Source organism: Pelobates fuscus, chromosome 3 (assembly GCF_036172605.1).
Source record: "Pelobates fuscus isolate aPelFus1 chromosome 3, aPelFus1.pri, whole genome shotgun sequence".
In the NCBI taxonomy this organism is placed as follows: domain Eukaryota; kingdom Metazoa; phylum Chordata; class Amphibia; order Anura; family Pelobatidae; genus Pelobates; species Pelobates fuscus.
The window spans coordinates 26,399,674-26,417,867 of NC_086319.1; the positions used below are offsets into that span (position 1 = coordinate 26,399,674).

Sequence of the window (18,194 nt, forward strand, 5' to 3'; positions counted from 1 at the left end):
TAATCCCACATTGTGCCATCCTAGACAAATGTCTAATTTATTTGTTTTTGCTAATTTGCAATTCATAATGAATACAAAATGAAATATAAAATACAAACTAAATATTTAATAATCCATTCGCCAAGCCGATTATAGCAGTTCAGCTCACACACATTCCAGTAAATACCGTGTCTTGGAAATGGTAAACAGTCCAGATAATTTATTTATAATAGACTGCTGAGTCTTGCATTCAATCTGTTACTTTGCATTCAGCGCAATAATTTCTGGTTCTTTTTGAATAGGTTGTCGTAGGATTTACCAGCATTACCAACAATAAGTACAGTTGTTGTGTGTTACTGGAGATTTCTATATAAAAAAAAAAAACACAAGTTTAACAGATTAGGATTGGCAAAGGCATCGTCAACAGAGGAGAACATGCTCTCCCCGCACTGACAGCAGGAAGGAAAAATCTAAGGAAAAGAAATAACGTTTTGAGAACCATTTAGACAAGGAAGGAGAAAGGAATTGTGTAAAGTAGAATGGATTTGATGAAGAGTATATGGACTGGTAGAAACAGACTAAGTAGAGCAGCTGTTGGAAGAGGACAAGGAAATACATTGATACAAAATATGGCCAGATTCACTCTCACTGAGATTGGCAAGACACCTAGTCCAGGAAAGTCAGAAAAAACGAGAAAGGAATAGAAAACTGTATTAAAGGACCTTGGGATGACTGAGCTCGCTGATATATCTCTGAGCAAGTGAAGAAATGAAGGGTCTAACTGAGAAACTAGCCAAGGTCAGGGTGCTAGGAATGTATAATGGTAAATAGCCAGGTCTGGGATATTAGGAGTCAAATACATTTAGAAATGAAAGCTTGATTTGTATGTTAGCAATGTGGCTAGCACAAAAAAATAATAACAAATGTATAAATTTGCACAACAACTGTGTGTCAGTTTAATAGATTTACAAAAATGTGATATAAAAAAAATAACTATGTGCTTTAGAGCTATCCTGGCACTCCTGACAATCCCGAGTTGTGTGCAAATCTTCCTTCTGGTTATCCTTTACACCGGCTGACTGAAACCAGATAGGGCAGTCTAGGGAGCAGCCGTACTTGACACCTTTTCTCTCTCTCGAACTCACTTTTGTTTCCACCCTAAGCAGATGAAGCCCCCTAATGGTGTCCTAAGGGTACTGCATTTCTTTTATGTTTGAATTAGTAATCATTTAAAATATACACTGTCCAGCCACAACATTATAATCACCTGCCTAATATTATGTAGGTCCCCCTAATTGTGCTGCTAAAAACATCTCTGGTGCCAGCCTACCTTATTCTATTAGTGTCCTGCCCCCATCTCTAACCCAGGTTAATGACACACACCCATACCCAGACATTGACTTGATCTAGAAGAAAACGTGATTTATCAGACCAGGCAACCTTCTTTCTTTGCTCTATGGTTCTCTTCTGATACTCACATCCCCATTGAAGGTGCTTTCAGCATTCTGAAAGGTCTGCGGCTACATAGCCCCATACACAGCAAACTGCAATGCACTGTGTTTACTTATGTTTTTCAGCAATTTGAGCTACAGTGGCTCTTATGTGTTATTTGACCAGATGGGCTAGCTTTCACTCCTCATAGGAATCAGCAGTGGTGTATCCTGGTTTTGTGCTGCCCTAGGCAGGACAAAACTCAGGCGCCCCCCTCCTCTCCCCCCCGTGCCCCCCACACCCAACCCTTCCCTCCGCCCCACATTCTAAATACACACTCACACTCACTAACAGACAAACACACAGTCACTAACAGACACAAACTAGCAGACACACACACTCACTAACAGACACACACACAGTCAGACACACACAGTCAGACACACACACACACACACAGACAAACACACTAACAGACACACACACTCACAGGCAAACACACACACTAACACACACACACACTAACAGACATACACACACACTAACAGACACACTAACAGACACACACACTAACACACACATACACACACATACTAACAGACACACACACACACACTAACAGACATACACACACACACACTCACTAACAGACAGACAGACACACACACACACACACACTAACAGACATACACACACACACTAACAGACACACATACACTAACAGACACACACACTAACAGACACACACACACTAACAGCTGCCCACCCACCCGCCCAGCCCATCAGCCTGACCGGCAGCCCAGCATGTCTGTTAGCCACAAGGCTAACAAGGCATTTGCCCTGGGCATTTGGGGCGGCGTTTTTTGGAAAATGCCGCCCAAGGCAAATGCCTTGTTTGCCTCGCGGCTAAAACGTCCCTGGGCATCAGTGAGCCTTGGGCTCCCATGACCCTGACATCGGTTCACTAGTTGTCCTTACCTGCATGAATTCTGGTAGGTACTAACCAATGCATACTGGGAACACCTCACAAGACTTGTCTAGCTATCATTATACGGCCGTTGTCAAAATCACTCAGATCTTTTTGCCTGTCCATTTGTCCTGCTTCCAATACTTGAAATTCAAGAGCTTACTGTTCACTTGTTGCCTAATATATTCCACCCCTTGACAGGTGCCATTGTAACGATATAATCAAAGTAATTTACTTCACCTGTCAGTGGTTTTAATGTTGTTGCTTATCAGTGTACATTAAGGGAGGTTTTTGAGAGTGAGGTATTGGAAACAAGAAGTCACTGATAGAATAAGGGAGAATTAATGATCTAAATACTCTTTGAGAATCTTGATTAAAAAAAGATAGTTAAAATATTACTAAAATGTAAAAAAGTGAAGGTTTTGACTGATTTTAAGGTAAACACCAGGTGTTTTTCACAATTTAAAAGAAGTTAAGAATTATGTTAAAGGACCACTATAGTGCCAGGAAAACATACTCGTTTTCCTGGCACTATAGTGCCCTGAGGGTGCCTCCACCCTCAGGGACCCCCTCCCGCCGGGCTGAATAGAGAGTAAAGGGTAAAAACTTACCTTTATTCCAGTGCCGGGCGGAAGCTCTCCTCCTCCTCTCCGCCTCCGATCCTCCCTTTCGGCTGAATGCGCATGCGCGGCAAGAGCTGCGCGCACATTCAGCCGGTCGCATAGGAAAGCATTTACAATGCTTTCCTATGGACGCTTGCGTGCTCTCACTGTGATTTTCACAGTGAGAATCACGCAAGCGCCTCTAGCGGCTGTCAGTGAGACAGCCACTAGAGGATTTGGAGGCTGGATTAACCCATTTTTAAACTATGTTTATAAAAAAAAAGGGTTAATCCTAGAGGGACCTGGCACCCAGACCACTTCATTAAGCTGAAGTGGTCTGGGTGCCTGGAGTGGTCCTTTAAGCCACAATCCTAATAATCCGAATTAGGGCTTGAAGCAGTAGGTCTCAGTGGTGGACCTCTGAAACATTGGACCCCTTGTGCTTTCTATTATTGGAATGGAAGCATTCTAACAGCAATCAATCCATTGATAGTTAGAGCATAAAACCTCAGTGATGTCGTTGACCCTTTGGCCCTTTGGAAATTATATTATGTATATGATAGACTTTTCTTTCTGTGTGCTCTGCAGGATTCAGGGCTATCTCTATGGATTGGAAGCAAGATGACCCCCTTGGGATCCCTCCCTATATGGATTGTGGTTCTGATTGCATGCATAATTGTGACATCCGTAACGGAGGTTGCCAGCAATCCTGCTACCATCACAATATTCCTACCAATATTAGCTCCTCTGGTGAGTAATCTGTTTGTCTTGTTTTATATGCAGATAGTTCCATGTTGCATGGTCAGTCAAAACATTCAAAGCTGGCATAGGTAAAACACCTATAGCTTTCATCCTTACATATTTATATATGTATTTATTTTTTAATGTAGGACAACTTATAAGAATATTGGAGAATTATAATAAAAAATTAGGGATAACTGAACTTCACATAAACGAGTAGAAATATGCAGAGATGACTGATTGGACCAAGTGTTTTTTGGTCGTAGTAACCCTTTAAAGTCAAAATGTAATTCTCACCATTCACCAGGTGAATCTCTTTTAGCTGTGTGACCCACAGACAACACGTAAGCATTACAAATAACAAATGTCAAGCAATATTAGAAAAAATAACAGAGACAAATCATATACTCCATTAGTCACAGCGGATACATGTTTTGCTAGCTCACTGGAAAAAGTGGTTAATGTCTTTATACACTAACGACCTATAAGTCAATTTTGTACGCAAAGCCAGTTATTGATGTTTTTTTCTTGTATAATTACAAATTGAATATTTTATCAGAATGATTAATTAGAATACCAGTGCAGATTGTAATACCTTGCTCTTTTGCCCATTAGTCATTAATTTATGGAATCTGCTTGTTACAATCTGAGTATTTCTCAAAAATACCTGGTTGGATAGAGCTGGGCATTTCATTGGTATTTGTACTATGTATTTGTAAATAGAATTCTGAGAAGATTGCTCTTATTATATTTTTACTTTTAATGTATAGATATTTCATAATCTGTTTTTTTGGGGTTGAATGTCCTCAAAATACAATTTCATGTATTTTGGTATTTTTTATCAATGCACTTTAATTTGAGGACTGTGGATGCACAACTTAGGTCCAATTTACACAATATCCAAAATGCACCATTTATTTGCAAATAAAAAATAATTTAAATAAACAAATGACAAGAAAATAAATATTGTAGAGCTGGTATTTTTTTGCTTAGAGACAATGGAGTGAGAAAACATTTGGCCTTGGGGGCAAGAATTGCCTTTTCTTTCACAGATCGCTTTGTTAATGGTCCTTCTTGCTCCACAAATGTGATAAATAAATTCGACTGAGATTGTGGAAGCTCACAGCATTCTGCACAAACCTTACCTGCTGACTTATTAATCTAGTACTCTGCCAGTTGCTATTCCAGTATGTCTATGTCTCCAGTTGATTTTTGAATCAGCAGAAGTATGGCGCTGTGATGCTGTGGACAGTGTCAGAGTCAGTGATGACAGCCAATGTCAAAGGATTACAGAAAACAAGAAATACAATAAACCAGAACAGGAATAAATAACCAGAAATAAGTACTGTAGTATCGCGCTATTGGGCTTACAAGCACCACAACAGGGCAACAAGCATTGGGAGAGGTGCGTGTAAATTGGGTGGTCTTAACTCCCATTGGTCCAAGTTAATTTGGAATTACGTATAATTTGTGGGAAATACTTGACCTCTGACTCCTGATGTCCTGTATGTGCACCGATTTCGGTCCGGAAAATTTGGAATTTAGTTTGGCGAATTACAAATTCTGACGCAAATTTAGTCACTCAAAATGCAAGCACGCACTGCCTGACCGAACGCCGGAAGATGGAGGTAATCAGGCAGGATTCCTGGCAGTTCCAAAACAGTTTGAAGGTTCCATTGAAGGTTCTAACCAGCACAGTGTAGTCTAACTAGATACCAAATGGCAAGACTGTTCATTAACTGTAATAGAAATGTAACTATTTACAGCATTTACCCCTTCTCACAGTGTTCTCTTCCGCTTTGTAAATGCGCAATCTCTTACTTGAAGCTCTAAATCTGTTATTAAGTTAATTAAACACACTAATTTAGCTCAGGTTAATCATTCAAAGAAACAGCAAAGACATTAACCCCATGGAGACAGCATGGAACATATTCTGGTGCAATTTATTTTCAATTATTCCAAGTCCCTTTTTACGTTATATTAAAATTACGATATAGTATCATGTCTCTAATGTAAATAACTCAAAACTGTGTGTGATATTAAAGTATTTAATTAAAACCAATATTAACAAAATGAATATATAAAGCCTTGGACTTCATATTAAAATCACTGTTTCATAGATAATCCTGGATAAAGCATTAAGAATATTATCATATTCATGCTTCAAAGTAAATACAGTCTGGCTGCCATTATGTATTTACGTGTTTGTAGGATCATTCCTTTTTTTAGTGTAATGCATGTATAATGCTTTAAAAATAATGCTAATAATTCTCTCAAAGTAAATTCCAGAATGGATATTAAACATTTTCTTGAAAAAAGTTGTAGACAAAAACAAATCACCATTTTTTATTGTCGGCAAAACCTTGTAAAATCATCATCTTATATTCTAGTTATGTGTTGGGTTGTGGTGCAAGGATCCAGCAGGTGACACTTCTCAATAAATTTCCATTTTTATTTTCATTTTACCTTTGCAGACTTCTTTCGGGGCTATAAAGGAATGGAGACTATATTGCATCCCGTGTCTTGCAAAGTGCTAGAATGATTGTAGAATCACAAAAACAACCTTTGACACACAGTGCAGATGACACTATAAATGAAATGCTTTGTTATATGTAGCCTGCTGGTATTTTGTAGAATGTAGATTCCTAAAAATCCAGCTATATTGACAAATAGGTCCTACATACTCTGAATAAGAGGATTTACAGTGCGGATAGATACCCTGCAAAGCGTGCAGAGACCTCTCTACTGCTGCTTGAATGTGTAAAATAACCCCAAATCATTTACTTCCACTTATTGCATGAACATAAAGTTAACTAATAGCTATTCTATTCAAGATCTATTACTCTGTATCTATTTACCAGACAGATGATTGCATATTTTATTGGCCCAATTTTGTATTTTACTTTTTATAACCCAGAAAAGACAAATGACAGTCTTTTGTCTTAACAAGGAGACTCCACACCCACATTGTACATTAACCCCATTCTGTGGCTAACTGAAGTGGCCAATGTAAAATAAGAGGACATTCTTTGCTAGTGTGGGGTTAGGTTTGACATGATTCTGATGATGGCATAGATAATCCATGAAAGTTTAAGCATGTGGCATAAGGTTATGTTTAATGTTACAATGTAAAATACTTACTCTTCACATAGGCACTAACAGCACCAAGTACAAAATGATCCAAGGGTTTCTATGAGTTATTGTTATAGGTGGCACGTTGGTTTTTAAGTGATTTAATATTTTGTTTTACATTAATTTCAGGCTGAAGCAATATCAGTGAACCCTCTTTACATCCTCATTCCAACAACACTGTGCACCTCGTTTGCGTTCCTCCTTCCTGTAGCAAACCCACCAAATGCGATTGTGTATTCCTATGGTCATCTACAAGTTATGGACATGGTAAGTAATATGTATATATATATATATATATTTGTACATCATGTCCAGACATCTAAGATGCTTGTACTGTATCCAAACGGTCCAAAATGGTCCACTTAACATATCCCACAAAATATTTTTTATCATAATCCCATGATTTTATTTCTAACAGTATTATCTAGAGATAAAGGATAAGCATGATCAAAGAATTGTAAATTTAACGTATGCTGAATAACATATTGTCTAGGTTTCACCTGTATACGTTCACCTTGTTTTTATGCAAATTTTATCATAGTAATAATAATAAGAGCAAAGTATTTAGCTAAGAAAGAGTCATTTTTCTTTTTGCCAGTTTCAGTGTATGCCTCGGGGTCTAGACATTATTATTGGCTATGGCCCAGTTCTGAATTGCCGAAGTTCTGAATTGCCGAAGTCCCGAATTTCAGAAGTGCCGAACCAAACCAAATTTTTTTGCCCATGCACATCCCTAATTCCTTTAAGCTAAAGAGTTCTGTTATATTGTTATGAACAATCAGGATATATGATCAGTGATCTGCTGTATAATTAATTTTTTCTTCTTCATTCTAGGTAAAAGCTGGTTTGGGCATTAACATTTTAGGAGTTCTCGTTGTGATGCTTGCTATATCAACATGGGCAATCCCGATGTTCAATCTTCAAACCTATCCTTCTTGGGCACCTATTATCACTCCAACAAACAGTACATTTACAACTGTACAACCTTCCAACATTACAGAAACTGTCATCGCACTCCTGTCTCAAAAATAATTGTAGAAATATGCATATTTTCACTAGCAATATCTAATGTAAAAAAAAAAAAAAATGACCTGTGCATGACAAACACTGAAAGTATTGATGCTTTCACTAACTCCCCTTAACATCAATAGGCCCTTGACTTAGTACCTCGCAGAATCATCGGCAGAGATCCGTGCATGAAGATACAGCTGTCGTTACCACTAATAGAGGGGAATAAATTGCATCAAAACAACCTGCATCTGGTATTTTTGCAAGCACCTTTAAAAACATTAGTCATAATACTATATATATATAAGAGCCCTAACTGAGGGCTATCGACCTGATGTCTCAGTAGGTGAGTGCCCATTCCTATGTGTTTTTTTATGTTTGGGATGTTCGCATGATGTCATAGTTCTTTACATTTTCTCATTCATAAAAAAGATTCTCTCTCTGCTTTGTATTTTATGTCGGAAAGGCTGAGAGAATTCATAGCACTGTACAATTAAGGGATTGCAATCCAGCAAAAATTAATAACTAATTAATCTAGGAGATAAAGTGCTGAGCTGAGAACTATCTGGGGATTTCTATGGTTGTATGAACTCAGGTTTCAAGAAACAAACTTTAGTTACAGTTTTAAACTATATATTTTGATGGGTGATATGAATCAGTAACCATCCATTATTGTGGAATTTTAATTTTCTATGACACCTTTCAGTGTCTAACTTTTCTGTCATGGACACAGAATATATTTTTTCTATGAAAAAGAAAATTGAAGAAATATGTGTTTGGGAAACGCAGGTGCTGGAGGTCACCCATAAAAAGCTAAAAAAAGTTTTCCCAATGCTCCAGTGTTTGGTAAAAGTGTGTAACTCTATTGCATCTATAGTTTTCTCCTATTCTACACTCCTTTTTCTATTACAGTAGCAACAACAACAAAAAAAAGAACATTATCATTATAAAACAGCAGCAATATATGCAGAAATAAATATTAAAACATTAGGTAAATTTATCTATACGAAACTTCTTTGTTAAAAAAATATATTTTACATTTCAGTGGTACATATCTTGTATTTTTATAGTTTTGTAATTTTTTGTTATAGATATGTAGCAAAGCTTTGTAATCTCTCTCTCTGTATATATTTCAGTTGTTATCCCATTTTTGCTGTAATTGGACAGATATTTTTGACAATGGGGATTGCTTAAAAATACAGTTTCCCTCAGCAGAACCAGTGAAACTATGTGGCAATTTGACCAGATTTTTGCCTAAATGGCATCATTAAAAATAACTGCGTTTACGGGCACATTAGGGACCTCAGACATATACCTATAAATGTAAAAAATAAAAATGGACTCTCTCATCCTCCCAGGTTTTTTTTTTTTTAAAACGTGTATTCCTCATTCTCAGGTCCTCTTCCAGAGGCCTTTGGAGTCTGAGAGTTCTGCACAGTATCTTAGTTGTTCCTAGAAATGCACTCTTCTGGATCTCAGATGTCCCAACTGGAATCTACTGAAGCCACTTCCCCAACTTGGGGGTCACAGCCCTGAGTGCTCCTATCACAACTGGGACTACTACTGACTTCATTTTCAACATCCTTTCTAGCTCGTCTTTCAGTCTTGATATTTGTCCACCATTTAATGTTCCTTCTTCCTGAAGTTATAGTCGCTGGGTATTTCCACGTCCACCACCACAGCAGTCTTCTGTTCTTTGTCTACCACCATGATGTCAGGTTGTTGACCACTACTTGCTTGTCTGTCTGGATCTGAAAGTCAAAGGGAACTTAGCCCTATCATTCTCAACTACCGTTTGTGATATCTCACATCTGGAGTTCAGGTCCAGCCCATATTCTATACATATTCTTAGTATATGCAGTATGAATATGAATTCATATGGGTCCAGCCCATATTCTATACAGGTAGTGCCTCTTAGTATATGCAGGACCTGCTAACATCATGACTCAAAGGCCTCTTTGCAAAGACTGCACCTTGGGTACTGTCCTGTGTGGTAGACCTCCTCTCCTATTGATCTGGTGCTGAGTTTGTCCCTTGGTAAAGGCCAACAGTTAGCATTTGCCATTTTGAAAACTGGACAAAAGAGATATGTTTTAATTAACCACAATAGCAACTCCTTTAGGGAACTATAAAAGGTTTATTCAGCACATGCGGTTATAATTAAGGGTTAATTCACTAAAGAGTAAAGTGTAGTGAATTGAAAGCCAAAACATACATTTTGGAAATAATAGTTGAGTGACAGCATGGTTAATTACAGTTTAAACGGTGCTGTTTGTTTTCAAATTCACTAAAGATTGCTGTATCACAAATAGACCCCTGGTGTTTGTATGCACTTGGCAACACATTTCACAGATATTTATTAAAAACTACATACACTGCAGTTATAAATATAATTTTATTTCCAGTTTACCTGGTGGTAAACTTTAACCTGGTTAGTCTGTCTCGTCTCCTGTTAATCTCAGTCGGATATGTTAACAGCAGCCACTTCCTGCAGTCCCCAGCAGTGATATTTTGTAGCAGAAAAACAACTGCAAGTCACTAAATTTACCACCAGCAATTTTAAATGTTAGTGGCTTGTTCGTAACTAAATGTGACAAGCATAAAAAGGAGCCGCTTTAGGAGGGAAGTGGTTAATAACGTGTTTATATAATTGTGTATAATTTCACACACCTTTCTTGTTCTTAAGCAAAAAATATAAAAATATTAACAGATATCAGTTGATTTTGGAGGACCGACGCAAGGAATATACTTTTGCATCATTTTATTGATGAAATGCCTACTCAGTTTAGAGCTGACTCATAAGGGCTCTAAACAGTGTGAGTGCTCAAATGTATTCTTATTTATCAATTTTAGGTGTACATATTGCCCTATGACGGTTTGTTACGTTTACACTGCATAGGACATACCAGATATCATATATCAAGAGCATCTATTAACATTGTGCGAGCAATCGCCTTGTCAATTATCCAAATAATATTAGTTAGCTCAAGACATTTTGCATAATCAGACGATATTCACTCACTCAACATCAACTGAAATAGCAGCTGGATAATACATTTGTATGACTCAGCTTATTAATATTCATTTTATAGACCTAGAAAGGGTTAATGAGATAAGGCAGCACCACCAGAAAAAAAAGATTTTTTTTCATTGTTAATATTTTATAATTTAACATTATAACTGTCTATATTCTGCAATGTAAAATAATGTGTGTCAGAATGAAATGTAAAATAGACCTTATAAATGTATTCTGTAAAATTCAAATAAACTCAACTATCCATTCGCGTGAATTTGGTGCTAATTCAATATTAAATTAATGTATTTGGTGCCCATTCATTCTTACATTCTGTAGTCGTCCTATGACAGTTTCATGATTTCTACAGGGAATTTATTGCAGCATATGTACAGACATATGTGCATTTGTGTTAATTTGTGATATTTATATGGTAATATTTATAATATTTTGTCATATTTAAAGTGTCAGTATGGATTGATCAAAACATTTAGTCTCAAAAGAGGTGTAATACGTATTTTATCATTGTTCTCACATCTAGTGGATCGTCTTTAGTCTGTCATTTTATTAAGTAACCCACTGACATACCTGGAAATTCTTTACATTTTCTCTGGAAGCTCCAGCTTTGCATGCTGAACATACGGTCTCCGGCCAGCTCTCACATAATTTGTGTTCGAACTCCATGGACCGTATACAAGTTAAACAGGCTAAACATTTTACACATTTAATTACAGTTAATTACAGTTTAAACTGTGCTGTTCCTATTCTTTGTCTCACTTTGTAGGGACACAGGTAGTGATGTCCCGAACGGTTCGCTGGCAAATACTTCCTGGCGAACATAGCTTGTTCGCGTTCGCCACGGATGGCGAACATATGCAATGTTCGTCCGCCCCATATTCATCATCATTGAGTAAACTTTGACCCTGCACTCACAGTCAGCAGACACATTCCAACCAATCAGCAGCAGACCCTCCCTCCCAGGCCCTCCCACCTCCTAGACAGCATACAATTTAGATTAATTCTGAAGCTGCATTCATTTTTATTTTTTATTTTTTTGTGTTTGTGTTTATTATACATTATCCCCCATAGCCAGTAACATGTGTTTATTATACATCATCCTCCCATAGCCAGTAACCAGTGTTTATTATGCACTATCCTCCCATAGCCAGTAACCTGTGCTTATTATACATTATCCCCCATAGCCAGTAACCTGTGTTTATTATACATTACCCCCCATAGCCAGTAACCTGTGTTTATTATACATTATCCCCCCATAGCCAGTAACCTGTGTTTATTATACATTATCCTCCCATAGCCAGTAACCTGTGTTTATTATACATTATCCCTCCATAGCCAGTAACCTGTGTTTATTATACATTATCCCCCCACAACCAGTAACCTGTGTTTATTATACATTATCCCTCCCATAGCCAGTAACCTGTGTTTATTATACATTATCCTCCCCATAGCCAGTAACCTGTGTTTATTATACATTATCCCCTCATAGCCAGTAACCTGTGTTTATTATACATTATCCCCCCCGTAGCCAGTAACCTGTGTTTATTATACATTATCCCCCATAGTCATTTATCGTTGGACCTAGGCAGCATGATGTCTTAGGCCGGCCCAGAGAGTGAGTGAGTGAGTGAATAATATAATGTACATGTTCAGAAACATATTAGTAATATATGTAAATCCGGTTCATGCAAAGAGGGTGAAAAGGTATTAAAGAAAAACACACTTATTGCATCAAATTTACAAAGCCAAACTTTTAAAAGCTTTCCTCATTTCTTTCTCGGGATGAGGAATATATCGGTTGTAGACCAAGGATTTCAATCTGCCCAATCTTTTAATAATATGCACTGGAGTGTCAGTGTTGAAGGAGACCGAAGCTGCCCCTATTCTAAATGAAAGACCCGAAACATGGAAACAACCCAATCTTAGGAGTAGTGTTCTGATGTTGAAGATGAATTTAGCCGTAGTCAGAGGGATTCAGTGAGAGTAGTGGTGAAATGTGTGTGGCATGACTAGGTGGGATAAAGTGGTATAGCGGATGGATGAGTAGTTTGGTTAGTTTTAGAGATGTGTAGAGAAAGTATATAGTGATCATGATTTTTAGCGATATGCAATATTTTTAAGGTGGTCTCAAACAAACATAAAATGCTATATAAAATTTGTGGTAATATCGAATAGTCGTGTACAGTAAATCAGAGAGGGCTCAGAATATCGAACCATCGATCGGTAACCTGGATGAAGTAGGGGGTCTATCTGTTTTATTAAATATGCGGTAATATGCTTTTAATGGGATAGGACGTTAGGAAAGGTGTGTGATTGGGATAAGTGGTTGTGGCTGTATTTACCTTATCCTGGGACCGACCTGACTCCTAAGCTTGAGCCACGCGTGGCTGGATCACTCCTGCCTCCATACGAGCAGCATGCGGCTTGATCTCCTCTTCTTACTTAGCCGCGTGCACTGACCGCAGTGATCGGTCACGTGGCCCTCCTGGCACTAGGAGCACGGCTCGAGTCATGAGCTCGCTCTTAAAGGGGCAGTGGGAGCCAAAAGTTGATTCAGGCTCCCATTGGCCCACGTAATTCTAGCACCCCCACACACGAACGTTTTGGGGGCACAATAGCTTGCATTTAAAAAAACAAAAACTTTTTTGACTGTAATATAATAGCAGTCAGTTTCCTTCACACGTGTGCGTTTCAGGGCCTGCCAGGGCACAGTGTCACACCAGTGCAACTCATATCTGGTGTAACAGTAGTGTACATAAAAAAAAAAAACTAGAAATTTGACTGTGAAATAATAGCAGTCAGTTTCCTTCACATGTGTGCGTTTCAGGGCCTGCCAGGGCACAGTGTCACACCAGTGCAACTCATATCTGGTGTAACAGTAGTGTACATAAAAAAAAAAAACTAGAAATTTGACTGTGAAATAATAGCAGTCAGTTTCCTTCACATGTGTGCGTTTCAGGGCCTGCCAGGGCACAGTGTCACACCAGTGCAACTCATATCAGGTGTAACAGTAGTGTACATTTAAAAAAAAAAAATACAGAGGGCTTGTTGTCACCTTTCGAGGACCCTTGGTGTTGTACGTGGCTGGGTGGAGGAAGAGACCTTCAATGACATCAGTGAGGACAAGGAATGGGACATGGCTAGCTTGGTATCCAACCTTGTGCAAATGGGGAGTTTGCGGTTGTGCAAATGGACTGTTTGTGGTTGTTTGCTGTGCGTTAAACGGGGAGTTTGGTCTGTCACTGTGAAGCGGGTGTAACCCTTACACTACCTTATCGATACAACATCATACCTGATGTTTTAAAGCACTTTTTTTCCAAACAATTTAGGAATGTTAGGTGATTTATGCCCTTTATGGATTAAAACCAGACTCTGCATCAACTATGTAATTTCCCATGGGAGTTTTGCCATGGATCCCCCTCCGGCATGCCACAGTCCAGGTATTAATCCCCTTGAAACAACTTTTCCATCACTATTGTGGCCAGAAAGAGTCCCTGTGGGTTTTAAAATTCGCCTGCCTATTGAAGTCTATGGCGGTTCGCCAGGTTCGCCCGTTCGCGAACATTTGCGGAAGATCGAATGGAAAATTTTATGTTCGCGACATCACTAGACACAGGTTCTACCAAAACCGCAAGCAATGTGCACACTTCCTTAAATAACAGTTTATGCTATGGGATCCTGGAGGAGAGCCATTAGTGAAATTCACAGATTAATGTCACCAAACAGCCATGAATGTGACAGGATACATGATAATCTTCACCATGATATAAGTTAGAAATCCTACCAAGAGGAACAGAGGGAAATAATAGAGAGTTGTTTTACTGGACCTTAGAGTGGACGGGTTTAACACTAGATGTTTATATGAAATACATAAGACATAAACAATATCAATAGAAAACAATTAGCAAATCCAAGGACAGTGACAGTGGTAGTGGAGACAGGAATAACTTGTGGTCAGTAACACAGCCCAATCTAGTACACAAAGATAGTACAGGAATACTTGTGGTTAGCCCCTTCACTACCAAGCAGTTTGTATAAACAACATCTCCTTAATCCGAGCATATTTACAATATGTATTGTCACATTGCCATGACATTGCCCATACCATGTCATTGAAGCAATGTTGGTTCTTTGGGGACACACATACTAATACATGCGCATAAATATATACAATGATGCATGCACATATATACACATTCGGATACATGCAGACATATACACAAGTTCATGCACACACATACATATACACAGATATTCCAAACAAACTCAGTAATACAGCTGCCAGAAAAAAGAAACACAGACATTCACTGTCATCACGCATACACACACATAGAGATACATTCTCAGACACACACATACACCCTCACACAGACACCAAATTACACTATAAGACACATATGCATGCTGGCAGACACATACATTGTCAGTAACACACACTGTCAGACACATAAACACATATACATGGTAAGGCACAGACACACCCTGTCACACACACACATACACTGTTAGAAACATACACACATTTATCCTGGTTGTGTGGCTATGAATGTGTGCTGTAACTCCTGATGTGTAGTGTAACTTCACATCGAAATGGAGAAGGAAAGAATGACAGAAGTGACATCACACTATCACTCTGCCCTCTGCCTTAAGCCAACTCTAATGCCACCATCATTGGCTGCATCATCTTCCTTCTCAAAAAATGGAGGAGGAATGAAGCACAGGCTGTAGCTCTCTCTCCCCTTTACAAGTCAGGTCAGTGTGTAACTAAAGAATAGAGCCTGCAGCCTGCACCCCTTCCATCAGGCAGGAACTGTAACAGCACTGAGGAAAAGAGCAGCTACAGAGAGCTGAACACAGTCAGTCTGTGTTCAGCACTATGCAGTTCACAGCTTGGTGGCTTTTGTTGCAGTTGATTGTTTCAGAAGTTACTCTAGGTATTATTTGAAAATTAAAATTTAATCTGCAATTATGCAAATTGTGTATACACAATTGTGGGGTATAAATGCATACTCTGGCAATTTTTTTTACACAAGTGTTAAGGAGAATTGGTTAATAATGTAGTCGGGCCAGGAAACATTGCAAACAGGACTGTAAAAAAACAATAATCTAAGCCAGATCAATAACAGTAGACAGGACAGGAAAGGTTTCATATGTGCTTAAGGGCTCCAGAAACGACAAAATCAAAACTGGAGTGGGAAATTGAATGGTGTTGTCACCAGGATCCTGTGACCATTGCTGGATGGACATGGATGGATGCATAGTTATTTTTCCTAATAGCATGTAGGACGTGCTAGAGAAGGGAAAGATAAAGAGTTTTCTTTCAATAAAATGAGCTATATATTAATATTTTTTAAAGAAAATCTCATAATGAAAAGTGCTTGAACAGTAAAATTACCTTTAAAGCAAAGTAAACTCTATTTCAGCCCAGATTCCTGCTCCAGTTTTAAACTCAGTCCCAATATATTCTCATTAAATCAATGATTGTGCATCAATACATTTATATTTAAATATGATTGTATATTTGATCCCAAGTTTAAATATTCCTACAACAACAACCATGACTTGTACTAATAAAAAATAAATATGGTCACAAAAAGCAAAACATAGAAACATAGAAACATAGAAACATAGAAACATAGAAACATAGAATGTGACGGCAGATAAGAACCATTCGGCCCATCTAGTCTGCCCAGTTTTCTAAATACTTTCATTAGTCCCTGGGCTTATCTTATAGTTAGGATAGCCTTATGCCTATCCCACGCATGCTTAAAACATTATCTTGAACAGCAAATTTGAGTAGATGGGCAAGTAGAACTGGATATTAGTTTCCAATGAATCATCTAATTTACATTCAATTAATATTACATTTCACTTGAATTCATCAATGTCAAAAAGTGTCAGCCTGAGTGATTACCAGATGTGAGGTGCAATAATTAGTTTTATAGGTAGAAGCCCTGAGAGGTGAAATTATTTCTAAAAAAAACCAAAAAAACACCTAAATTATTGATCGAAGGCTAGAACGATACAAAAACAAACCAGTTTCATTCAACTGACTAACAGAATAATGTAGCAGAAAAAGAGACAGAGTGAGACGTAAATGCACTACTAGTAAATTCTAAACTAAATTGCATCCTACACTGGATGTCTGTATCAGTCATTCTCCGTAGTTAATAATATCATTATATTTTACACCTTTTTGTATACATTTAATCCTTTACATGATTTTCCTTATTTCACTCCATGATAAAATATTCTGAGTATCTAAAATGTCACCATGTACATCAACGCCAAGTAAAATTCTTCTTGATCTTGACCCACGTTGGGTTTCATTTGACCCCAATGGAGCAGTGAAAGATGTGCACAGCAGGTAAATGCCCCCATCTTCTGCCCAATAAACACCCCAACATTTCTGCAGAGCTGGATTAGAGAAAAAGTATTTAAATTCATCGGTCTGTCTTATGAGTGCTGACCCATAATTCATATCCACCTCTGCCCCCCAATAAAACAATGGACACCAACTTAAGTGGGTAAGGACAATGAACACAGCTTTATTGAGCCTATAATAACAATTATAATGAATTAACCCTGTCAGCTGTTGAGTGGTTACCCAACAGACAGTTCTGTTTCAACCTTTCTCCATGAGCCCAAACAGTCAGAACTTGCCATCAACCTCATGCAGACTTTAATCTCCCCAAACCGACTTAGAAACATAGAATGTAACCGCAGATAAGAACCATTCGGCCCATCTAGTCTGCCCAATATTTCGAAATACTTTTATTTGTCCCTGGCCTTATCTTATAGTTAGGATAGCCTTATGCCTATCTCACGCATGCTTAAACTCCTTTACTGTGTTAACCTCTACCACTTCAGCTGGAAGGCTATTCCATGTATCCACTACCCTCTCAGTAAAGTAATACTTCCTGAAATTATTTTTAAACCTTTGCCCCTCTAATTTAAGACTATGTCCTCTTGTTGTGGTAGTTTTTCTTCTTTTAAATATAGTCTCCTCCTTTACTGTGTTGATTCCCTTTATGTATTTAAATGTTTCTATCATATCCCTCCTGTCTCGTCTTTCCTCCAAGCTATACATGTTAAGATCCTTTAACCTTTCCTGGTAAGTTTTATCCTGCAATCCGTGAACCAGTTTAGTAGCCCTTCTCTGAACTCTCTCTAAAGTATCAATATCCTTCTGAAGATACGGTCTCCAGTACTGCGTACAATACTCCAAGTGAGGTCTCACCAGTGTTCTGTACAATGGCATGAACACTTCCCTCTTTCTACTGCTAATACCTCTCCCTATACA

General features: G+C 38.1%; 1 protein-coding gene across 1 annotated transcript in view; it reads left to right on the top strand.

Moving 5' to 3' along the window:
- SLC13A1 (solute carrier family 13 member 1) overlaps window positions 1-8,104 on the top strand; it is a 109,976-nt gene extending 101,872 nt beyond the window's left edge. The window contains exons 15-17 of the mRNA XM_063446809.1: window positions 3,568-3,729; window positions 6,982-7,119; window positions 7,687-8,104. Coding sequence (XP_063302879.1) covers window positions 3,568-3,729; window positions 6,982-7,119; window positions 7,687-7,884 — 498 coding nt within the window. The 3' untranslated portion in view covers window positions 7,885-8,104. The remainder of the gene's footprint in view (window positions 1-3,567; window positions 3,730-6,981; window positions 7,120-7,686) is intronic.
- Window positions 8,105-18,194: the final 10,090 nt, after the last annotated feature.